This window comes from Poecilia reticulata, chromosome 22 (genome assembly GCF_904066995.2).
Source record: "Poecilia reticulata chromosome 22, P_reticulata-male-v2, whole genome shotgun sequence".
Taxonomy (NCBI): domain Eukaryota; kingdom Metazoa; phylum Chordata; class Actinopteri; order Cyprinodontiformes; family Poeciliidae; genus Poecilia; species Poecilia reticulata.
In genome coordinates, this window is record NC_088851.1 from 24,210,841 (window position 1) to 24,237,550 (window position 26,710).

At 39.3% G+C, this 26,710-nt stretch overlaps 1 protein-coding gene across 2 annotated transcripts in view; it reads left to right on the forward strand.

The window, feature by feature from the left end:
• Positions 1-26,710, forward strand: part of rcan3 (regulator of calcineurin 3) — a 44,096-nt gene that overhangs the window by 5,329 nt on the left and 12,057 nt on the right. Inside the window, exon 1 of one of the 2 annotated variants that reach the window (XM_008399938.3) lies at positions 14,412-14,704. The exons of the other annotated variant lie outside the window; for it this stretch is intronic. Coding sequence (XP_008398160.1) covers positions 14,618-14,704 — 87 coding nt within the window. The 5' untranslated portion in view covers positions 14,412-14,617. Of the gene's footprint in view, positions 1-14,411; positions 14,705-26,710 lie in introns of those variants that run through there. 2 annotated transcript variants of the gene reach the window in all.

Below are 26,710 nucleotides of genomic sequence, written 5' to 3' on the forward strand. Positions count from 1 at the left end.
ATCCCCGTAACGTACCGCTGCAGCCGGTGTTAATTCTGATTTGGTCATGATGGATTTCCACAGTAAAAAGTAAGCAAGTGTGAGAGAAAAAAATGTGTCTGGTGCCAAGGTGGTTTCTGTGTTTGCTGAGACGAAGGTCAGAGAAGCCATTATAAATCGTTCCATACAGTGCTGCTGTATATCAGGCCTAATCAGCGCTGAGCAAAGCTTTCAGTGCGGCTCCTGCTGCTCTCTGAGCTTTGCTTTGTCCACAATCAGAGCAATCAACCAGCTGCAAGCGTTATGCAACATGAAGGTGTTGGTTTTTTTAATCTTACAGGCAAAGAAAATCCAGAATATTTCCAATTTAAACTCGTATATATGTATTCCAGCAAAAGGAGAATAAACATATAGGATGTAAGCTTTCTGTTTTGATTCGAAAAACTTCTGGAGATACAAATGTCAAACGATTGCAAATAATTTTATTTTTCAAGTCGTTTTTTTATTATTCCAAAAAAAATGTTTTGTGTTAATGAAGTGACTTGTAAAGGAATTCCTAGATTCACATGTTGCAGCTAAAAACTTCAGCGTACTTAATTGTTTTTCTTATGTAATGCTGCAACGCAAACTTACACTAAATTGTGAAGTGGAAAAAAAAATTCTTCAGCATGTCTGACAAAAACTGCAGAAAGTCCTGCTTTCAGTTCTTCTTCCTGGGATTCCCACTAAATAAAGTAAAACCTCATTCATATGGAAAGGTTTTAAAATAGTAGGTTGATTTTCAGCACAGGTTTAAAAAGATTGTCTGGTCAGATTTTGGCCAATAAGTGAAACACTGGGGGTGGTGAAACATCATCATCCTCAGTTAATGCACGGTGGTGGCAGCATCATGAGAAGCTGGTCAGAGTTGGTGGGAAAATCCAGGTTAATCCTAAAAAAATAAGCTGCTAGAAGCAACGAAGGGCTTGAGACTGGAGTCCAACCAAAATCAAATCTACCAACTTTATTTATCCCAAAAAGGGAAATTGAGTTTGCATCTCTCAGGTCAATATAACAGAAAAATACACATAATCTCATGCAGACATTTCAGGGTCAGAACAAATGCTGCCAGTGCAACAAAGACTAAAAGACACTTAAATTCATTAGAAAACACAATTAAAAATGAGCTGAGTGGCCGAAGGAATAAAGGAGTTTGAGTAACGATTGGTGGCGCCCCCATGAGGTCATTAACACAAACTGAGCTCTAAGAACGTGGTCAGGCTTATGATTTATTCCTCCAAGCAGAGCTCAGGTCCAACATCTGGACTCCTGTGATCTTACTCCTGACTTTGACTATGCTGTTCAGACTGTTTTATCCTTGGAGTTCACCTTCCAGCTGGACAGCAACGGCGAGAACTGCTGATGTTTTACATCAAAACATGTTCATGTGTTGGAACGGCCTAGTCAAAGTCCAGAACTGAGCTGTAACTTTGTTAGGAAGAATGAGGGAAAGTTGCAGATGGTAAAGGTGCCACCGTCGTGAGACAGGTTAGTTTTACCCTACTGATAATGTGTTGTTGCAATAGTAATCCTGCTCAGTACGAGAGGAACCGCAGGTTCAGACATTTGGTGTATGTGCTTGGCTGTGGAGCCAATGGGGCGAAGCTACCATCTGTGGGATTATGACTGAACGCCTCCAAGTCAGAATCCTGCCTAGACATAACGATACCGTAGCACCGCATCGCTTCAGTCGGACTCCGATACCCGACTCTGGTCGGCGAGGAGCGCCTTCCGTGACTGGGCTGGGGCGTGGCCGGATGATGGTCACCCCTCTCCTATCGAGCACAGCAGGTTCGAGGAGAACGTGGTGCTAAATGACCTGCAGACGACCTGATTCTGTACTGGTTCTAAAAACGGCAAAGCCCACTTTTCAGATTTTTATTTTGCAAAACTGGCCTTTATCACTTTTACGCTTTACAGCTGTATATTTGACGGTCACTGTTCGTTCTGTAAAGATGTTTCTCTTGAAACGTTGATGTTTTCTGAACGTACGTGAGGAGCTGGACTGCTCTGGTGGACGTTGTGATGTCTGATGATGCAGCCCGCTGTACGTACAGTTATCGAGCGACACAGTAAGAAAACTCCGGCACAGAATGTTCCTGAAACCTTGGGAACTAAAAATAGAAAGATAAAGAATGTGAACAGTGAGAAAGTGACTGCGTGTGTGTGTGTGTGTGTGTGTGTGTGTGTGTGTGTGTGTGTGTGTGTGTGTGTGCATGGACGGTAGTAATGATGTGTTTGCATGTGTGAGACTATAATCTATTTTTGGGTGTGGGTCCTTGGTGGGGGGAGCGGGTGCTTGGCAGACTGAAGGTCAGACATAATGCGGTGGAGAGTGAGCGAACGCCCCTGGCCTCCTGCTCCTGCAGCGGCCTGGATATTATTCTGCTGTGCTGAGCGACCCACTGCGCTTATTTTTCCTTTATTTATTACATTCAAGAAAGCAGAAAGCAATTTCAGCCAAGTTGACAGCAGTAGATGGAACAATGCGACTAAATCGAGCCGTTTTCAAGATGACAACCTTTTTTCTTTTTTTTTTTTCTCTCGCTTGCAGCGGTACGATTAATAATGGTCATTATCTGCAGAGCATGAATCATTTTTTAATTAAAGATGTTTTGCTGAAGATAATTAAAGAGGTTAAAGCAAATGTTATCTCTAGTTTCGTCTATTAAGGTGAAACAATATTCACCTTAATCATGTGCGTCAAACTATTCCAGCCTAATGAGTTTAGTTTGCAGAAGGGAAATTCTTTGACATGCAGCCATTTAAAAAAAAAACAACTGAAAGGAAACGTTAGAGAACAAAGTGGAAATTAATTTTACATGGATAAAATAAAACCAAGATGCATTTTTTTCCATTTTGAATTAGTAGGGATGGGTATTTATCGAATTGTTTATCATTATTTGAAAAAACAATTCTAATATTGATAAGAATTTTGATTTATAATTGTCAAGATAAATTTCAGTTGTTGATTGTAAATAAAAACAAGAAATGTTTGCATCAACGGATATCAGTAAATTTGAAAATATGATTAAATGTCGTGGTAGAAATCTTTTCTTTTTAAATAAGTGAAGTCCTAAACAAGTTTGTTTCAATTAAGAATATTTTTCTTGTGGTGACATGAATGATGTGCCAGGCACTTACCTAAAAAATAAGTGGTGAAAAGTTTTTTAATCATAATCTTAATTGTTATCGCAATAATACCACAAAATATCTCAGTGAAACTCTTAGTAAATATGGCCCACCCCTATTATTAAAACCAGATGGCGTGCAACGCTGTGAAAAAGCATTTGTCCTTTACATTTCCTGTTTTGTTATATCTCATAAATATGTCAAAGTTTAATCTGAGAAAGCCACAATTTTCTGTTTAGTCAGTATTTCATACGGCTCACATATGAAATAGTTGAAATATGATGATCTGGTCTTTAAAATTCAGCCCTAAAAGGTGGTCAACTCTCATGACATGAGAGAAAACGCAGGTTTTAAGGAATTAACTGCTGTTAGATCAATACTATCAATCAACTTTAGATTAACTCAGTAATCCGTAACTTGCATTCCTGCTTATTCTCAACCCGGGTGGAAAACAGCTGCATTTTTTAAATATCTCTGCCTGATATGAAAATTGCTGTGATGAGCTAAAATCTGTGACAAAACAGCAAAAACAGAAGAAACCTGTAAGTAAGCAAAACTCTTTTCCACAGCGTTACAGATTAGACTCAGGGAAAAGATAAGAGTAAAGCAAAGTTCAGCACTGCATCAACAGTGCGTCATGTAATGGATTTTAAATGTCAGCTGGTATCTGCTGCCTGGACTCTGTGCGTCTCACGTTCGTTTATTTCCACTGGAAAAACACAGGTGGGCGTAAAACAGGACGGGACTGTTGAAGGAGTGTTAGCGCAGCCAAACAGTGTGCTAAAGAGTAGCACCACTGCAACATATTTCAAATATGTAAACAAGAAATTAGTCAAGAGTAAAAGAAGTATTTGGTAAAACTCATGTACTGAGTAACTGATCAAATTATTTATCATTAAATTTTTTTAAATTGCGTCGTGAGACGGACCAAAATCTAAAGTTATGTGGAAGTGTTGGTATTTTAAAGATCAAAATGAAAATAATTCATATAAAAAATATAATTACAGAATAACAAAATCAGGCGAAAGATAAAAAAATATGAATTTAACAAAAACTACAGGTGTGTGTCTCGTCCATTTTTGGGTAAAACAAGCTTGTTCTGCTTTCAGTCAGAAGAGTATCAGATACTTTACTCAAGTAAGAGTACAAATACTTTGTAATAAGTAAAAGAAGTAAAAATACTCCTAAAGCTATGTTTTTTTTTCAAAAAGTTACTCAAGTAAATGTAACTAGTTACCACCCGACTCCAGCTTCATCCGGTACCGAAATGCAAGGTTGATACTCAACAGTGGGAAGTAATAAAAATATCACCGTTTTGAAATATCTCCTAAAGCTCATCTATAAAATGTAATGTTTAAACCCCATTTGTTTAAACATATTTACATCATTATATTGGTTTCTTGCAGCTGTTTTCCACCTTCACATCTTCAAATTGCAACTTATTTTTAAGATATTATTTCTGTCTCTTTGATGTTCTGTTCTGGCTGTTTTTCTTCAGGGTTAAAATCGGATGGTTTCTCTTCCACGGACCCAAACTCCCACTACATGCAAGGCGCTGGTTATAAAACGGCAAGAATAAGGATGCAAGGATGCAACTGTGATGTTTGTTCTCTGTCTTGCCTCTGTGATGCTATTTAAATCAGGATTATTTTGTGTTTCAATCAGTCCTAAAAAAGGAAAATCTTCTGTGGGCGTGCTCAAAAATAGCTCTACAATAAAACCATGAGCTCTTATTTAACAGATGCCAAGAATAAATGGACTCTAATGAATTGAGACATAAATGCAATCATCCAGGCCATGAAATTGAAAAATGTTGCGCTGGTGATTGCTTTTAGGCATGAAAGAGGAGAATTAAGGAGCTGAAATAAACCCACAGTGAACGGCAGGCTTACTGAAGCTGTGAGTAATAAATGACAAATTTTGCCTTGGCATGGTTTTATTCTTTCTGTAGATATGCTTTAAAGGCAAAGATTTCCAGATATGTTCTTCCAGTTTGTAAACTTTGATTCCAGTTTTAGGTTTTGTTTGGTTGCAGCAGCTTGTTGCTGCTGCCTTTTTGTCACTGAGGTTGTTTTTCCAGACGTGTTTATCAGGAGAGAGGAGTGGAGCGTGGCGTTTAAATCAATTTCTGCCACTTGTCTCGTACAGAAAAGAACTATTGATGGTGTAGTGATTTTTTTTTTCCCTCTCTCTTCCCTCTTGTGTTTTTGCCGTTGTCTCTCTTCTTTCTTGGAGATGGAAAAACAGTCATGCACGTCGCTGATTCAGTTTTTGTTTATTTCTGTCTCTCCACAAATCTTTCATTCATGTTATTTTCCTCCTTTTATTCTCCGTCATTTAAGTCGGACTCTTTGCGTCTCTCCACAATGACTCACCGGATGTCAACTGTTGTTCTAATCTGGCTGTCCTGCCCGTCCTTTGAATGCTTTGTGTGCATTTTCCCTTCTGTAAGAAAAAAACATTTTCTATATTTGGAATTTTGCATGTCTAAAATGACGACAACTGGATGGAGCTGCAGGCGTTCTTAAATGTATCGACGTTATTTGGTCGCTTAGGTTTTGCATATTTTCTTAATATTTAAAAATGTTTTCATATGTAGAGACACAAGATGCATGGAAACATTTTTAAATTCGCTCTAAAATATCTACTTCAGTTAAAATACCCCTGCTGTTCAAGTTCAGAATATCATATTAATATTGATTATTTGTTTTTATGAGCACTGTGGTTCAATCCAAAGAGATCAAAGCTCAAATAAGAATAAAGAACTCTTTGCATTTGTCTCAGTTACATGTGGAAGCTGCTGCTTAATTGGCATTTACTGTTCATTAGTGCCAAAGTTTTCACTTAAAGTCTGCAGACTATATTTTCCAAAGTCACAACTTGAGCTCATCAATTCCAAATATAGATGTTTAATGCTTTTCTCATCTGCTGGTAAAATTCTTCCGAGTTCTTTCTTCTTCTTAGTTTGCTTCCTTTGGAAAATGGGACACATTTCTCCGAGCTTTGTGTCGTCTTGGAAACTCAGAGACGGCCTCAGGTCCTTTCACGTCCAACTTACATTTCTTCTTTGTTGGTTTTTGTTGTTGTCGCTGCAGAGATGTTTGCATGCGGGTCGGAGAGTGTGCCTCAGCCTGTACAAAGATTTGACCTGATTTCTAAGCAAAGCAATCAGTGGGACCATCGGCACGTGTCAGTCTGTGATCCACCCCCCCTCACGCTCTCACAGCTATAAGGCAGCTCATCTCTGCAGCTCCTAAGCTGCTGGACCGAGTTAAAACGGCAAACAGCTGCTGGTGGCCCACCAGATGTGGGCTGTGAACCAGAAACATACTATGCTGTCAGTTCCCATGTTTCAGCCGAGTTTGTGATGACTGCAGGTGAAACAACATGGATGACACACATTTGTTTGTGCAAGTTCTGATCCAAAACCTCAAAAGTACTCGCACCCCTTGAACTTTTTTATTTTTCTGTCACGTTGCGACATAAACTTACTTTTTATTTTCTTACTGTGTGGTATTGGAATTTTATTTGATGCACCAATTCAGCTGTGGAAGCAATTAAGAAACCACTTTAAATGACCAGTTTACCTGATTTTACTCTGTTTAGGTTTATGTTTGAGCAAAATGAACTTTGTTCTTTTATTCTATGAGCTACTGACAACGTGTCTCCGAACTTCCAAGCAAAGATTTTGTATTTATTAGCAGAAAATGAGAAACGGTCAAAATGATGAAAAAGATGCGTTGCTTTCAGACGTCAAATAATGCAAAGAAAACCAGTTCATGTTCATTTAGAGACAACAAAACTAATGTTTTAACTCGGGGACAGTTTAGAAATCAATACTTGGTGGAATAATCAGGAGGTTCTTGATCTTCATTCTTTCTGAATAATATGCTGCATGTTTTTTCTGGATGCATTTGATTCAACACTTCTGCCGAAATTCCAGGTTTTTCGCTGCATGTTATCAACAAATATGAGGTTTTTGTTCATTGTTTCCTCAGACTCGGTCAGATTGGGTGGAAAGTGTCGGTGAACTTCCAATATTAAGATTTTTATTTAAATGTAGCTCTTAACTTTTTGAAGCATTTTAGTTTATTATTATGCTTTGATCTAAATAATCCTATTGCTGTGTAATATCAGCTTATTCATGTGAATAACAACCAGCCCTGTCTTTTCTGGCGTACCTCAGGTCTCTGTGCTCGGGCTGTTTCTGTTTGTATCCCGGCTCTAAAACCAGAATATGAAAGAAAGCCTTCCTTCCAGCCCCCACAGCATGACACTGCCTCCACCATGTTTCACCATGGAGATAGTGTTTCAAGGGATTCCATGTTTTGTGGGCATCTCTGTGGTTTATGGCTAAATGAAAATTAGATTAAAATACACAAAAATGCATTGGATTATATTTAGATGTATTGGAGTAAATACATGCCACATTTTTATTTTGAAAGTAATTCAGAATTTTACCTCTCAATTATGCACCATCAGACTGGAAAAGTAGCTAAAATTCATTGCTTATTTAAAACTGAAGATATGTTTGCACCAAAACACTGTTTTGAGCTTCTTCTTTTTTTAAACCAAAACTGATGTTTCTTTTCTTTTCTTTGCCTGAATCATCTTTTGGCAAAAACTGACTCAGGCCATTATTTCAGGAAGGTGACTATTTCTAAAATTAGCTCCATTTTTAGGCCCTTAAATATTAATTAACCAGGAGAATTTAAGGGAAAGAATCTGTGAACCTCTTATTTATTTATCCTAAATCCAAATAAATGTATGTACATGAGTAGTACCCATGCAAAACTAATATTTAACCAGGTGTTTCTGCATAGCAGGACACAAAGCCTTTCTGTGTTCAGATGCTGCATGATGTTAAAAAAACTAAATCAACATTTTTGACATTGAATCTTCTAGAGAAACGCTTACGGCTGTAAATCTGAGTTCATCTCTCTTTGTTTGTCGTTTTCGGCTGGTGAATGAAGCTGGAAGTATTCACGCTGACTCTTGCGCTCAGCAGCACACAGACGCCTTGTTTTTGTCTCTTTCTGTTCTATTTTTCTCCACTTTTTAGTCCTTCTATGGCTGCGCCGCTCATCCACCCCGCACTTACTCACCTACGCTCTGTAGATGCGTCTCTCTGCCCCGTAGACATTCTTTTATCCTCCCATCCCTCTGTCTCCCCCTGGCTCCCTGTGCCTTTACTTGGCTGCTTGCTTTATAAATAGCTTGGCCTAGATTACAGCAGCTGCATTGGCGCTGGCACCGGGAGTTGGTTTGGCTGGGCCAAGTGAGGTAAGGAGAGGCTGGTATCAGAGAAATGGAGAAAGCGCAGTTTCCTGTGTTACGGTGTGTTTGGGTTCAGCCTCTTGAAGACCACAGGAAGCTCATACCTGCAGAGAGTCTCTGCCTTTCTGCAGCTCTCTGACTCTGAAGTTAATTTGAACAGTTATTGCGTTCATTTTTCAGCTTGTTTTTACCAAAACATTTGCATATTTGTCTTTTTTTTTTTTGTTTTCTCCGTTGAGTAAAAAATGCCTCATTGTTTCCCCTGATGCTTTGTTCGACTTTGCGTGGATTTGCATGTATGTGAGCACCATGATGATGCATAAATCAGAGCAGCATGATGATCCACTGCCCTGATTTTTTTTCCCCCTCCTCTGCAGAGCCTTGCTACAGAATACAAATTGTGCTTGCATCTCATCCTTTGAGTGTCTCTGCTGCATTCCTGCTGTCTTGTTCTCCGTTTGTGCATGTCATGCATGCTGCAATATATACATTTCTGCCATTTTTAAAGACGCAATCCTTATTTAATGAGCATAAACTGATGATGACCAAAGATTTTGATGAGTACAACATATCTGTGGTGTGACATATTTTTATTTCTGCAGGTTTAGTAAAAAGACTCTTGCTTTAACGGCTTCACTTGTGGGTTAGCTACGGCTTAGGCAAATGGATTATACTTAAGGGAATGGTTCTATTTTAGGAAATGCACTTTAGGGGTGCTGCTGGTCAGTTTTTATGTCCCTTGGGCAGAAGCTGGCTTGATGTATATAATTTTTTTACTTCTCAGTGTTAGTGCCATCTTGTAGGTAATGCAAATTTGAAAAATTATAATTGCTAAATTTAGTTTACAAGAAAATGTAAACAGTATTTTAATTTATTAAATTTCTTATAGATACAGTCTTAAAAAAGTACCTGAAACATAAAGAAATTGGTTCTGCAGGTTTTTTCTTTAGTTGTATTTTTATTGTATTTATTCATTGTTTTCTGGATCATGATGATACAAAGTTCACTTGGGAAATCCAGACATCCTTCAGTCAAACAAGATGTTACTAATTCTGCAGAGCAGCGGTGATCCACAGAGGACTCCTGGTATTTGTGGGATTTAGGAACCACAACTTCCTGTACATCCCGACCCCACTGAGGGACAAGGGTGTAAGAAAATGAATGGATGGAGCTTCCTGTACATAGAGGAGATCTGCAAATACTCCCCTTTGAAAGCACTTAACTGTCTATTTTAATAGTCCAAACTCAAAATATCCTTTCATACGTACAGCAGAAACGGTCTTAGCACTACCACAGAAGCTGTATCTACAGTCTTCCTTATTTTTGTTCTTTGGGGTGCAGTCAGTTAGCGCCATGGAAAAGGAAAGGTGCTCCTGGATTGGCTGCTGTGCAAACAGCATCTCATAAAATTGTGCAAATAAACATAAATTTGTTTAATGGAAATGTACCAAGTTAGAAAAAAACTCATAATTTTTGCTAAGAAGTTTTTGTGGGGTGGTTTTTCAGCCGAACCAAAAACTAATAGCAACACTTTTTTTTGCATCACGCTGGTTAACAAACACATATTTGTTGACACTTTCTTCCACAGATCTCACATCATCACAGTTTGTCAGAAGTTGAGTCTATAAAGGGCTTGTTGCTTCAGTACCAGAATAATGTTTACTGTCGCTACGTAAGCAAACTTATTCAGTGTGATTTTAATTTATGCAATGGAAACACTGCAGTTGTAATTTTTTATTTTTTTTTTTACTGTCACAGAATATCGAAAAAGTTTAGCTCACATTTGTCATGGAAACTCAGCTGCACTGCATCTAGATAATTCAGCTTCCCAAGCTACTTTTTCTTTTATATATATTTTAGATTTGCTCTACGAAAAAATCTGCAAATAGGCTAATTTTCCATGAATAATCTGGAGTTTCGTTCCACATAAAAATCCATCAGGAATAGACAAATCCACAAATACTGAACTGTGAATAAGCGGGGCTTCGCTGTGTTTTCCCTTCTATCCTGGAGTCTTAAACTTAATTTTGTGGTCAGAATTCAGACAGCGCTCCTACATTTGTGTATACAAGAATCTCATAGGCCTTACAAGCATCAACGGCATCTGTACTCTACTCGAAATGCTGCAGAACGTCCTAAGCAGTCATACGTCTTGTTCAGACCCATGTAACACACCACTCAGGTTAGACAATCACTTAAGCTTAATTTCAAAGATCCAAAACGATCACAGTTTTGTATAAATGATATGTGATCGTTCCCGGCTCAACATTACCTCCTCTGCATGGTTTTAGTGACACAAACTGTTAGATAATGTCCTAAGAATGAGAATGCATCTCTAGCTATCATGAATTTTACATGAAATAAAAATAAATCAGGATATTACAAAATGACAAACGCCATCCATGCTGGAGCGGTGATTTTATTTCCAACCCATCCTTTGCCACCATCGCTCCACGCGGGGCATCGCATTCGGCTTTGCATTCCTCTGATCCGTTCTGTCGCACCTGATAAGAAGAATGGATCACCCAGGATGATGAAGCACTTTTCTTTCTCTCTGGCCTCATTCTCAAAGCCCTGCTGTTCCTCCTCTTCATTCACAATTCTTTGCACAAACAAAAGAATACTTCATGTCTCCTGTCTGCTGAAGCTTTTACAAGCTGTGTTAAGCTAGAAAATCAGGTCATGTTGTTCTTGTTTCACCAAAAAAAGCTAAATAAAATTGAAGAACAATCTCGGTATGAAAGTCTGTAAAAGAAGCTCTCTGCTTGAAACCATACATCAGCCCAATAGAACTGGTGTTGTGCATATTTTTACCCAATATAAGAAGAAGTCAGACTGTGGAGAAAACCCAGGCAAGGCATTTTGTTTTCATGAAGCAACAGAGTTTTTCATCCCTGCTGCTGTACACCAGATATAAATGAATCCATCAGTTCACGGGTTTGTGCACTTTTATACTGAAGTTACAGTTATTCATCAGGAGTTCGCCTCTGAATGGCACAAAAGAATCATTTTGGAGTGGCCTGGTCAATGTCCAGCTTTAAATCTGCTTGTGGTGATGTAGCAATAAATAAACTCAAACCCTCCACCAACATGGCTCAAATAAAAATTGTGGCAAAAATTCCTCCAGTGATTTAAGACTTGATAGCAATTGTTGCATTTAAGATTTTTTTCCATAAATAAATTATTCAAAACTGCTTTTTGTGTTTACTCAGGTTATTGCTATGTGATAATGAAGTTCATTTGAAACATACAAGAAGCCCCTGCTCTATCGTTCCACTCTTCAGTCTCTGCTGAACAGACTAAGCTGGACTGAGTTGGATAAAATTAAAGAAATCCAGGATAACTGGGGGCGTTTACTCAGATTGAGGACCAAATTTGCAACATTTATTACATTTTCAGCTGCTGCAGTTTGCTGTCACACTCCTCTGTGTCAAATGATCCAAACCACTTGAGAAGCATGTTCCCCTCCTTGCCTGTGGGGGCGCTAAACCAAGAACTAATGCAGAAAATGACACAAAAACCTAAAAAGAAAAAGATATGAGCGCAACTTCCTTCTTCGCAGAATGTGAACAGAAATGGAGTAGCGTCATATTTTAACAGCTGTAGGGTTTTTCTCTTTTGTCTTTGGGAAAAGATTGCAAGTCATTTCTCCCGCCATCACTTGACATGCCAGCGTTTGTTTTGGTTGTATTTACCCAGAATGCCTTCTGCTATAGTCCGCTTAATGCATTTGGAACAATCTCCAGTCCGCTTGACGCTCACATATGGACTCGGACTGCAACAGAGTCCAACTTCAACCGAACCGAGATCTTCCCTAACAAATAGAATTTGATTAAACCGGACAAAACATGGCTGGTATGAACGCAGCCTCAAAGGCAGCAATCTGAGAGGATGATGGTCCAAGTTTTCATGCACCAGGAAGCTTTTCTTTCACTTAAGTTTCTCCAGACTTTGAATGTTTGTCCATAACCTTTCTAAAACTATGTCCCTATATGGCATAAATAAATGATCAGAACCTTTGACGAGCTGGAGGCTTTCTTATCCTCCAAAGAACAGAGAGGATTTGAAAGTAAAGATGACACAGTCGCACTGCTTTGTTACCTCTGAGCGCGTGATTAATGAGCTGTGAGAGGGCTTTGGAAAGAATGTCTGAACCTGTCGCGTTACATCCACCGTGCTGCCTTTTCACAGCGCCGAGAATTGAAGAAATGAAAAGATTTCCTCCCAGGAGAGGAAGAATCTGGCGGCGCTCTGCTTGTGCGGAGACGTGTCGCACTTCCTGATGTGTGTGTGGCCAGTTTTGCCGTTTACAGGCAGAGTTTTCCAAACTGGAGTGACTGACGGGCCGTCTGCTGGAGGCGTGTCACGGTCATTTGCACATATCTTCCTCATGTTCTCCGTCTGCTCAGTTTGGACGCTGCCTAACGCACACAAAGACATAAATAACTCTAACCGCTTAGGGCCTCAATATTAATGGCTCATGGAGACTTAGCTGTTTCAGCTGCTTGAGCAATTATTATTATCGTTATGAAATGAAGGGCTGGTACGAGAGATGATCTCAGTGATGCAGAGGAGACATGGATTGTTATGCAGCTCTGTAATGGGTTTGGGAATATTTGGAATGATTGTTCCTCTGGTGTATTGGAAACTCAGATTAACAGGATGATGAAGGCAACACGGTTCATCTAAAATCAACAATCCAGCTGTAGAAGAGCTTGAAAGATGTTCTTTCAAAGATTCCACCTCTGAATCCTAACAGAGAGGAAATTCATACATCTGAAATTTGGGTTTTAGTGTCATCTACCACTTTTAGCATGCAGCACATTCACATGACTGCTGATGAGTCCGTTTCTCTGAAACCTCAAGCTGTCAACTGCAGTTATAAAGCGTCACATGCGTTGTTATGCAATTTTGCCTTTACAGGGGAAAAAAACGCTCATGAGGCTCAGCAGTTTTGACAACGGAGCTAAAGCTGTGGTTCAATATGATGATGTAAGAGGAAAAAAATAACTGAAACTTAAAGTTTCTTCATGTAGACAGGTGTAAATCTTATAGAGAAATTATATCTGCCTCTGAAAGACTACAACCCTCAAACACCAGTTTAATTTTGACATAATTTACATACGCTACCATTTCCTTAGATCTTGTTCTTTATTGTTTGTTTTTGTTCCTGTATGTTTCTTGTTTGATGTAAAGTTATTTTGGGGAAAACAGACAACTGTGTAAACAGTTTCGCCCCCTTCAAAATAAGAGCATGAATATAAATGATCAACTACCTGAAGAATTATTTTGTGCCTGAGAGCTCTGAAAAAAAATTGCACACCACACTTTTCATATTTTTTATTTGTAAAGACACTTTGTGCTGATCTATTGCATAAAATCCCGAAAGTTGAAAGAATTGGCTTATGGTTGCAACATGGCAAAATTGGACAAATTTCAAAGGGTGTGAATACTTTATTTTCGATACTATGAGTATTACGGTAACACTAAGAGGTTTAAAAAATTAAATTACAAGAATAAAGTCATAAAATTACTAGTCGTATTACTAGAACAAAGTAATATTAGATTTTTATTTTTGTATTCTCGAAATATTGTGACATTATTCTCACAAATGTATATATTTTCTCTTCGTATACTGCTTCGGAGTCCAAAATGTTTGTTCTTTTCTTTTTGGCAGCTTAAAAAAAGCTGATTTAAGGCAGTAGCCTCTTGGCTGTTTTATTTTGAAGCTGCGCCATTTCTTCATTTATTCCCTCAAATGTTTGCGCCACATTTCTCCGCGCCGCAGCCCTGAAAACATGAAACGGTAATAATAACGAGATGAAGCGGAAAAAACCGGACGGTGAATTCTGCAGTGCGCCCTGCTCGGATCGTCGAGCAGCGAGCAAGCTCGTAATAGTGGCGTAAACCCGGACTAACGTAAGGCTGCTGATGACGTCAATGTGGAGCCAAAACCGGGGGGGGGGGAGCGGAGAGGGGAGGGCCGGAGAGGGAGTGAGATCTGTCCGGCTGCTGCAGCATCACTCTGAGCGGCGCTTCAGTGCAGTGAGGAGTCCGGCTGCTGCAGCTCTCCGTCTCTCTGGACGCTACCTCAGCTCCTCCCGGAGGAGAGCGCTTCCTCTGCGACCCGCTGACAGGAACGAGCAGAGTTTTGGCTCCGTTGCGTTTTTCCTACCAACCACACAGGGGAATGCCATCCATAAATATGAAACTGGAGATGGTGACCATCATCGCCTGCGAGGTAGACACCGAGGTGTTTACGTCAGACAAAATGCAGGTACGCTCCGCATCCTACACATTGCGACCCAAATTGTTGAGTTTGCCCTTGCTTTGCGGCTGTGCACCAGCTGCTGCTGCATGCTGCCCTATAGATGCATGCATGTCTTGGTGACGTTGAATGCAGCCCTTCCCCCCCCTCCCCCCTCCAGACGAGGATTTTTATCAATGGGATCCGCAGCTCTCCAAGACGCACCGACGCCGCGCCCCCTGCACGGCGATGAATGAAACGCGAACGCGGAGATTGTTTGGTTCAATTCTGTGAATGCGGGAGCTGCCGTGGCTTTGCGGGACAGGTGTCAGCGCTGGGAACTGGATGGATTTGATATGGATAGTGGGATTTATGAAAGACGCATGCAGGGGAAAGGATTGGGGTCGGTTTTAGACGCAGTAGAAGACAGAAACACACACACACACACACACACACACACATTTCCTCCCCCCTCCTGTCTATCTCTGCCCTCCCATCACAGCAGCATTGCAGGTGCACCACCAAAAAAGTGGCATTTAAAGGAGAGATTGTGCAAACTGCTGTATTATTGCAATAGTATTAATATAATCCATATTCATCTTTATGCATATGTGAATAGAGATTGATTTGGTGTGAGGATTATCTAAACCCAAACACCTTTCAGCTTCAGCTGTACCTACAGTATCAAAATCGCAGAGGATTGCTGGCATGCAACTACATTTTGCATTCATATTAACCAAATAATAATATATTTAAGCATTTGGAATGACTCTCTCTGCCCTTGATGCCCCTGCAGATTGTGGTGTCATGGAAACCGATGCAGCGTCATGATACAGATGGAGAAAAAGGAAAATGTGGTTTAATTGCAACCAATGTCTTGATTAAAAATACAGCAGTTGCATGTTTTCTCTCTGTCCCTAATCATGAATGACAGATTAGAGAAGCAGCTGCAGGTAAAGCTGACCTGATGAGTGTTTTAACCTCTGCAACATTCAACTTTATAGCTTCTTTATGCAACATATTACTCACCATAGATTACGTCAGTGCTCAGATTCAAATTCAGACCTCGGCCGCCTTGTTTGTCACTTTTCTGGCAGCTGCGTGTGCTTCTCTGGTTCGACACGTTCGCCTCTTCTGTTCAGGATGTCACAAGCTCGTTGTCTGTGGGACTGAAAATATCTGGAGCGCACAAACAATGGGTGCTGACCACTCACTGTGCTTTCTCCCGTTGAGCCCGGCAGCTGCTGCGTTCGTTCCCAACTCTCATTACAGATCCTGTCCACTGCAGAGCGGCCGACGTGAACGGCACCAGTGGGACACGGTGCACTTTTGTCTTTAAGAGTGACCTGAGTCATTGTAGTCGGGATTGGCCTGAGAGGAGAGCGAGAATTAAAGGAAAATGAAGTTAACTCGAGCTTCAGTGTTTAAATGTTATCGTCACTAAGCCATCCAAGTTCATCCACCTGTTCCAGATTTAGCCCAAAAAGTAGAAGCCTGTGCACAATTAAAAGAGCAGACAGAGGGCTGACTTTCTAAAAGGCGTAAAGAACACCACTAATCCTGGTTTCTGGCACACAGTTGGCGATGGAGAGATCTTTGGAAGAGGACGGATTAAAACGACGCACATGGGGATGTCTGGTTGAGCTCACCTCGCTGTCAACCTGCTGTATTTTCTCATGATCTCACCCCATCTGAGGCTCCTGTTGGGGCTGCAACTAACAATTATTTATAAATATTGATTATTCTGATGATTAATCGGAAAACAAAATTGGCAGATTCTGCAGATTTTTCATTTAAATTCATTAAAAGATGCAAATAAACAAATATTTCAACTCTACTTTTAAATATGAAAATAAATACTTTTAATGCCTAAAATGCTATACTAGATCATTCTTTTAGTAATACTTATTTGAAGATAAAGAAGAAAATACTACTAGCATCAACAAAGCTCAGCTCTTCTGCTTAACATGAATATAGTAAAGGGCTAATCTGTTTAATCTGATTAATTGGATAGTGAAAGGTGTTTAGTAAATTACTTTCCAACTAAAACTTGGCCTGTTGCAACAAATTTATGCTGGACGATAAATTGTCCCAGAAGTTATTGAGATAAACGATAATATTGTTGTTTTGAGACGATTTTCAAGTGATATAATTATGCAAAGCATAATAATGAAATAATTGTAGTGAGTATTTAACACTGCAACTGGGAGACATTTTAAATATCCAAAAAATATTAAAACGGAACAAAATTGCCCATCAAAAAAGAAGCTAGTTGAGACCAAAACACCAGACTGAAGACTTTTACCGTCTAGTTTTTGGTAGGAAGAGAAAAACAATAAATCATGCAAATGGGAATTGAGTTAGTTTTAATCTATCATGTGATTAATTGATTTATTGCGACAGCCCTAATAACTAAGACTAATCAAACTTACTAATTTGAACCGGGTGAAGCTAAAACTGTAAAGTTTTGGCTTAATTACTGCTCCTGCTATGTTGTTTTTTCAGCAAATTGGCCTTTTTGGAGTCCGCATACTCCAGATAATGATTAATCAATTACTAAATTAGCTAATTAGTTGATTCATCGCAATTAATCCGATTAATCAGCTCTGCTCCTGTGTTTATTAATGTGATGGCTGAGGATGGACAATCGGACCCAGTCTGAGGTTTGCTGCTATATTTAGATCTTCCAGGGAAAAGATTAGGCGTTTGTTTCTTGAATGGAAGGAAAACAAATAGCCGGGTTTAAAATTAGCACAGATGCTTTTTGTGAGAGGCCACGGTTCTGTGGAGCCATTGTTTTGACACCGGTGAAGCGGCTTGGCTCAGTCCCTGCTGGTTATATCATTAACGAGGCGAACGGAGCGGTTCTGGACTGAACAGGTTGTTTTTATGCAGTAACCCCAGAGCTGGTGGCGCCAATCAGAAGAGCTTTATCCTTTCTGCTTTAGTGAAATCATAGCGGCGGCTCAGTTTGTTGTCGTGTTGAGGGAGACGGGAGCTGACGACAGAGGCCGTCATGTTTGTCACAACACTAATGTTACCTGGAAAATGTGCTGGCATCAGCAGATGACTGCGCAGGACAAGCTGTGAAGGTCACTGCGTGTTGGCAGGCGGTGGATCCGTGGCGGAGCGCAGGCCACATGCGTGTCGTTAGGGTTACGGTTAAATCTGACGTCATCTCAATAACTTAACGTGTCATGAAAAAGTAGATTAATACAAATAAAATGACAGTTGTAGCTCTTGTTGTCATGGATACGTCTGTGGCTCTTTCTGCTCTGACTTCCTCTGCAGTCTGCACCTTGTGCCTCTTGGCTTTGCCTCACAACCCTTGAATTTTTGTTGGTCTATTTCTTCCTTCCACTCAACTTTCCATTCATATGTTTTATCACTTTGTGGACAGCAATCCGTTTTGGAAATGTAGCTTTCCATCCTTCTGGAAGGTGTCAACAAGCAACCTTCCCTATGTTGTGTAGGCCATAACATATTTCTGCTGTAAAATCATTTTAACAGAAAAATTAATTATTTAAATATTAAATAAATCTAAATTATGCTTACTTTTTGAATTATATTGCTGTAGCAAATTAACTTTTAATTTTTTTTAGGGAAAACTTGCATACCTTAGAGTGTGTCTCTAAAAAATCAATGAAATGTTTTCAATTATAAAGAAAATAAAGTAGTTTTAGCTTTGCATTTCTATGCAAAATATGCAAATGAAGTGTAATAATACAAATAACTTTTAATCGGCTTCAATATGTGCTTTATATATTTAGTGGATAAGCTGTAGGTTGTTTTGCATATTTATGGAAAGGACTCGTAAAATATATATTTTTTTCTTTTGAAAGTTAGAAAATGGTTCCAAATAGTGATACATTTAATTTAACATCTTTAATCTTCAAAATGAAACATTTAATTTAGTGCATGTTTATTAAATGTCTATTTTGCAGTTCTTTGAATTGAAAAAGTTGCTTTAGATCCATGCATTGATTTGCATTCAATAATTGTGAGGTTTTGTGTCCATTACTTACGAACAATTTATTTCTACCTCTGCCTGTTTCCACCATCAAATCACTGCAGGCGTGAACAGGACAGCCATTTTCAGCTCCCACAAACTGAAGTTTTGTAGTAACGCTGAGGCAGTCACACGCTCCTCACTCACACACCTCAACCACAACAGTGAGTCAGCGGGCCGAGAAACGCCTCTGTCAGCAAACACACACACACACACACACACACACACACACACACACACACACACACACAACTCTTCACTGAAGACTCGGGAGAAATTTCCGTCGACCCGGGTCGCTCTGTGTTTGTCCTGCTACCTGCCTGTCTGTGTCTTCTTTCATGTGTCTGGCTTGTTCTCACAGTAATGATGTCACTTCAGACACAGAAGGAGGCATTTATTGACTTGTGTGCTGTTTGTTCAGCCGAACAGAAGGGATTTCTGCTGACATTTTTGATGCTTTTTCCCCGTCTGTGCAGCTTTATGTAAGATGACGCTAACCGTCCTTTGATAGTTGCTCTATTTGATTTATAATAATGTTTTACCTTTTTAATGGAATCCATCAAAACTAAGAAGTCTGAGCATTTTCAGTGTATAAACATATCAACATTATGATGCAAAATGATGTTTATGTTAGCAAAAAATCTGATGAAACCTGTACTGTCTACTATGAAGCATAAATAGGAATATTATTCTTACAGTCTAATAAAAAAAATTGGCATCGATTGAAATCGGATTTAGCAGGTCAGAGTTTATTAAAGAGAATCAGACAAGCAAGCTCCAATTAAAATTCAATTTAATTCAAATTAAAACATACTTAATTTATCCTAAATGGAAATTAAATTACCATTTAGGACGGTTGCAACTCATATCATTAAATTATCTCAAAAGAGTGATGCTGTGAGCAGAAAGAATCTCCAGTAGCAGTCAGTTTTGGAGTGTATCTTAAGAGGCCCCTGACTGAAGACACTGATGCTGTATGACATGCTAACAGCTAACACATCCTGGATGACAGCTAATCTGCGTCATTTGCTTTTGCTGCTCCTTTTAAAATCTCCATCTGACCGTCTGCATCCTTAAAGTGTCCAATTCAATTCCTCTGGCTTTGAAACTTCAGCTATTTATTGAGCTTTTGCGAAGCTTATCAGCCGCTCCCAGTTTTACAAACAAAATCCGGTTGCCACGGTTACGCATCGACTGCTGTACAGAAGGACTTTATAATTCATTTTATTTGTCGTTTTTGTTTATTTTATGTATTTATAATGTATTCCAGTTCTGGTGTTCTATGCTCATTAGAATTTAAAGTTTATTGATTTTTGGAAATTTGCATTATTATATTACTCAAAAATGATTCAAAGCGACATTATCGCAACAATTTATCGTACATCAATAACAATAGATGTACATCAGTGATTAATCATTGATGTAGATCAATTCATCATAAAACCTTTTTAAATGTTAATAAAATTTCAAACCAGCCTTTAAAGCTGCATTTTGTCGGACCCTGACCAGCTGTTTGGCGCTTAGCAGGACAGAGCCGATGCGTACAGACGGTTGACGGTGTCGTGTTCGGCGCTGGAAGGAAACCAGATCTGGGTCCTGGCAGGGTTGAGCGATCCTGACTCCGAGCCCGGAGGCTCAGGTGTGCCCTCTCCTCTCGGTCCGGCCGCCGGGCAGGTGGAGACGGGGAGTTCATGTTGACCTGAAACCCTAGAGAAGCGCTGGGACTCGTGTGTCAGATAAAGGGTTGGATCCGCGTCCGCTGTGGTGACGTAGAACAAAAGGACCGTCTCCTGGATGGGGGAGTCCGGTTACCATGTGACAAAAAGGCCTGCGCAGTAATCAGACAACTCTAGAAGGTCTTGATGGAAGGTAGAGTTCTGTTTTTAACTCAGCAAAAATGTGGAAGGAGGAAATTTCATCACATGGTAACTGGAGTTTATTGGACTTACTTTGCACAAACATGAAGCAAACTGTAAACTAAAGATCACTAATGCAATTTTAAGTAGGGATCCATCAATAAATCAATCAGTTTTCTGTTGATCAATCATGATCGATTAGGGCTGGATGATAAATCAACAATATACATTGTTATATGTGATAGAATACTCAATACTGAACTACGGTCTTAAACCACACAGCATTCTGGGAGATGTAGGCAAAGAAAGGCTTTAGCTAAGCTAGGTTGGTGGACTCAACTTGCTTGGTTACCTAGCAACAACTGGTTGCTAAGTAACTTGCCAGTAGCAGCTTCATGTTTTGCTACTGTGCCTCATAACTGCTTAAAAATAAAAAAAAACAGCGGTGTGGGATAAAACATTAAAGGTCACTACACCAGTTCGGCATCATTTCAGATATTTAAAACAAAAAACTAATCAATAATTAGCGATATTGACTGATATAAAACTTTTTCTGCCATGTTTCCCAGCGCTATGCTACGATAGATGAGTTGTTCATGTTCATTAAATGCATCAAAACTAAACAAAACTTTAAAAACACATAAAGAAACTTCTGGAACTTCAACACTTAGCTGGAGTCATTTTTCTCCCCTGACAGAAAATTAGTCGCCTATGACTCACTGCAAATGATATTAAAACCAGTAATCAGGCAGAAACGTCTGGAAAAGGAGGAGATTAAGCCGCATGTATCCCTGCGTTCTGGGTGAAACCTGCTCCATGCTGTTGCCTCGGTATGTGATGTTGTGTAACACTTTGCATTAGAGTCCCTCTAAAGTGCATGGGTCTGCGTGGGAGCATGTTTTCATACTTGTATGTTAAGAGTGTCAAAGGAGAAGGTTTGCGAGCGTGTGTCCGTTCAGCCCCACGCCTAAGTGCTGCAGAGGAGGAGAAGCTTCTGCCTCAATAAAATCCATAATGACCAAATTGGTGCTAAGAGGATTAATGTGTCCCCAAATGCCATAAACTGATTTCAAGCTCCCTAATGTGGACGCATAGGCCTGAAGGGAACGGCAGCAGCGCCGGCGTGGCGGCCCCGTCGATACAGCTCCTTATTCAACGTATTGATTCCACTGTAATAACACCTGCACTGTTTAGAGGCAGACAAACGATTAATCCTGCTGTTTTTTGGTTGTTTTGTCATTCCCAGAGTCTGTTGTGTGAATATTTATTTCTAAATGGTAAGCCAGGGATGCAGCTGTCAGTCATTTAAAGGTTATTCTAGCAGGTTTGATTTTATTTTTATTAAAAATTCAACCAAGGCGGAGAGCTACATTTTCTTCAACAGATATTGTGAAATTTTTTATTCTGATTTTTTTTTTTTTGTAGTTATGGTATATTGATTTATTTTTTTTAAAGTGTAAGAGATACTAAACCTAGAGAGCTGCAATTAAAATATATTCATAACATTCAAATGAGGATTAATATGATAATTTACCTTAAATATTTGTTCTGTTGGCTGCAGTTTTATCTTATTTTATATAATGTGTATAATTATTTTGGGCTAGCAAGTTAGCATTTCTTAGAGGATTTTATTTTTTAATTTAATATAAGTTCTGTGCAGAAGATATTTATATTTTAAAACTATCTTAACCATCTGAATAAGACATTTATTTTTTTATGATTTTTTTATTTATATGAATTTGTTATTCTGAAGTTTGTAAAATAAAATAATTAAAATGATCAGCTATGAAGTGCTTAATATTTATATTAAACATTTTATTTGTTGTGTTGATTCTAGTTTTTACCTTATTTTATATTTATATCTATATTATTTACTGTATTTTTATTACATTGGTTTTGTTTTGGGTGCTATATTTACTGAACATGTATTCAGCTTAATATGTAAATTGCTGAACTTTTTGCAAATTTAACAGTTATAGATATAACATAAACCTTGGATGTCTTTAAAAACCAGGAAGGTAGTTTTGTTGCATTTTAACGGTGGGTGATAAATTACATTAAAATTAGATTATTGCTGCTGCTCCACAGGCTGGTAAAAACCGTTAAGAGTCTGAAAATGAGGAGGAAGTGCTGGAAACGCCCTCATGCTGTGTTGTTGGAAACGTTTGGCTGTTGGCTGCATTTCAGCAGACGGTCAGTCGTAACTTACTCCAATGGAAAATTTGCCTTTAACTTCTAACAGTCATGGAAAAATCTCAAAATGTGATAAGGAAAAGATTGCAGCGAGAAAACTGCTCGATATTTTACCGCCTCAACAGTCTGCCTCCCTTGTGCTCCCACCAGTTTAGTTACCATTCCTCCCTTTTTAAGGAGATCAGTAATTAAACACGAAGCTCCAAACGGTTAAGAAATTAATTTCTTAATAATTCCAGCAGAGTCTATTTTGGTATTGCATTGTTACTCTGCGGCCTAGTTTTTGTGGTTTTCACCCAAATCCTATCCAGTGGTGAGGGTCTGGATAAAGACACTTGCTTTAGATCTAAGCAGGGGTGCGTTTACACTGCAGCCTGAAGTGACCCAATTCCGATTTTTTTTTTTTGTTGACGTAATGCGACCTGTATCCGATCTAATCATGGCAGTGTGAACAGCACAGGTCTGATTCTTTTAGAATGCGACCCATATCCGATACGTATCAGATTCAAATGCGACCATAACGTCCAGGCCGCATTCATCCGAACTGAACGTCACTGATTCTCAACAAATCTCACTATTCTGCGTCCTGATACGCGCAAGTGGGAAAAAAAACAACAACCATGACGGACTATATGAGGATTAAGTTGTTAATTTGCTGCTCCGGCCGGACAACAACTTCAAATATGTAAGCTAAGCTCCACCGTTAGCCTCCATGTTTACTTCCGCAAACACTGAGCTCTTCTTCTTCTTCTTATGGCGGTTGGCTGAACACTGAGAACGCTGACGCTATAGCGCCCTCTACTGCGCATGCGGGACACTTCAGGTCGTTTGCCCGTTTACACTGCAGAACACATACAGGTCGCATTTACTGGCAGTGTGAACGACCCTGGCAAAAAAAATCGGAATTGCCAAAAAATCGGAATTGAGTCACTAAAGGCTGCAGTGTGAACGCACCCTGGACTCAGTTCATCATATTGTGTTGAACTCAGAGTGGTGTAGTTCAGGATACTGGCTTAAACATGTGAATTGACAAAAATAGAGAATTGTAAGTGCCTAATTACAACTAGCTAAGAGAAAAGCTAGTGATAATTATGAAGAACGTTAGCTGGTAACCCTCTTTACAAATATCAAAGGTTTTTAATTTCACTGCAGTTTGTTTTCTTTTGTGGGTTGAATTTTAATGAATGTGACTCAAATGATCCACATAGAGATACATGAAGCTGCGTCACTTGAAACAAAAGACCAACAAGCTGAAAAACACAGCAGTAGAAGCTGACAGCTTATCAGAGACTCTCGTGAACACAGTTTGTGTAGATTAGAGTATATTTACTGTTGTGTTTACTGCATTACATCAATGGGATCTAAACGTCTGCAGTCGGTTTTATTTTCACCTTAATAAAACGTAATTATACGTTCAAAAAGACGGAGAAAGTCACTGTATTTGTTACAGCATAACGCTGAACTCCTCATTTATTAGAAGGCAGTGGCATCATTGTAATTCACCCTCATTTCAACAGAAATGAAAGGTCAAAAGTGAAAAAATTACATTGAAAAATAAGAAATGAATCAGAAAAATAATCATAAGAACCATTAAAAAAGTAATTATGAACAAATACTTTGCCAAGAGAAGTTGTAATATTCCATAATATTATGACCATATAAATAATAACAGTAACTCAAGAATACAGCCCTGAGGAACCCCATTCATTCATTCAAATGATGCCAAATTTACTCTTGTTCCCCCAAATGGAGATCTTAAACTATCTTATGCAGTCAACCTGTTATTTGTCCAGTGCAGTAAACAAATTGTCTGATTATTAAAACTAACACGTGTTGAAAAAATGGAGATTTGTTGTTGTTTAATATTAAGACATCCAGATATGATTTTGTTTCCGTCACTGCGAGCATCACCGGAGTGGAAAATTGTTCATGCTTCAGTTTTGTCCTGTCAGCTGGATGCGGCCGATCCCATCGTTTACTGTTCTGCCACCTAAACTCCCCTCTGAACGAACCGTGTTGACATTACCCGATAAACCTCGCGGTGGCTCCAATGATTGTGTGTCAGCAGCAGCAGCAGCCGGCTCCATGCTTGCTACGCTGTGAGTCATGCCCGCAGCCATGCAGCGACTGTGATGACAGCTTTTCCATGAGCCTCAGGAACAAAACTGCCTGGTCACCAAAGAGACGGATGGCTGCGGTTCACCGGGGTTAATCTCATCATGCCGGCCGTTTGCTGCCCTAGTTTGCTTCAGATTTTTTTTTAATCTCTGAAGTTTGTCCAGTATTCTGTTGTCTGAAGTTTTCTTAGTGCCACACAAAGAGAAAGTTCTGGACTTTTCTCCAATTGGCTGGCGAATACAGTAAAGCAGAGCTGCCCCTCCCCCACCTGCTGCTGCATATTGGTTCACTGGCTGATTGGAAAATGTTTTGGAAATATTTCAAAACTCAACCAGTCTTGGTTTGGAAGTTAAACCAGAACCTCTCACTATTCATAAAGCAGCAGAACTACTATCAGCAAGGAGACTACCTGAGCAGATAGCCTGACTAGCTGGCCTGTTATTCTGGCAAACTGTCATAAAAATGCACACTATTTTATTTAAACTGAATTGAGAACATATTAATATGTTTATTGTCTGGGTAACTGGCCTCTTCACTCCTAACTTTCTGCTTCCATTTGCTCCATTTTGTTACAACCAAACACTTTCACACTTATGTGCTTAAACCTTTGCATAAGAGTTCACTTCTTAGTATTTTTGATGAATTATGGAGGTAAATATTCATAAAGTCCTCATATTCCTTGTATAGTTTAACCATCTTGACGTTTTCTTACTCTACATTTCCATTTATTTTGGTTCGGATTCCTATTTAATCATGAAATATCTCAAATAACAACCCCTACCCAAACCAACAATAACACTGAGCAAAAATTAGCACAATTATTTTATTCACTAGTTTTAAAGCAGGTAGGAATCATTCCTCTGGCAAATTATCAAATGTTTTTAATCTAACGGGAGAAGGCCAAATTTCAGTTGTTGATTAGTAAAAAGGTCAGAAGTTTGTCTGTCGCTCCAAAGGGCAACGGGACGTAAAACATGGAAACGTGAAGCTCTTCTTTGCTCTTTCTAATAATCTGCTGGTGATTTGAATTAAGATTGCCGAGGGGTCTGACTTTGAATTTGAGTATCAGTTGAGTAATTTTGTTCATTATGACAAAAATAACATGTTGCACGTTGTTTCAGCCTGACTCATTTTGTGGCTCAGGTAGGAAGAGGTAGGCTCACCCTGCACACCCTGCGTGTTGCGTAACGGTAACTTATAGAACCCTGTGGTCAGTAATGATGACCACAGTTTCCACTTTAATTAAGCCAAACTGGGAGACACTTGAGAGCAGCGACTCCACGCCTCCTTCCCTTCCTGTTCCATCCTAAATGTGTAAAGTTTCTCTTGTTGCATAAGCAAAAGCTGTGAACAAAACAGACGCATTTTCTCATGATATTTTCCTTGATTAATCTTAAAATGCATCTATTTTTGGAGCACTTATTCTGCCTGTTATTCTGGTTTTACTTAAAGAAAATAAAGCCAAGCTGTCATAAAATGCATACTATTTTATTTAAATTGAGAAAATCTATTTAAAATCTCTTTAGATCTCTTGGATCTAAAGAGTAAAACAGACTCTTTAGATCCAATCTGACTGAACTTAAACTGCTGGTTCTGCAGAATATTTGCTCAGGGAGGCTGAAAACGACTTTACGCTTCTCAGATTATCCACCCATCCATCCATTTTCTTTACACCCTTGTCCCTTAGTGGGGTCAAGAGGGTTGCTGGTGCCCATTTCCAGCTAACGTTCCGGGTGAGAGGCGGGGTCACCCTGGACAGGTTGCCAGTCTGTCACAGGGCAACACAGAGACACACAGGACACACAACCATGCACACACACACTCACATCTAGGGGCAATTTGGAGAGGCCAATTAACCTG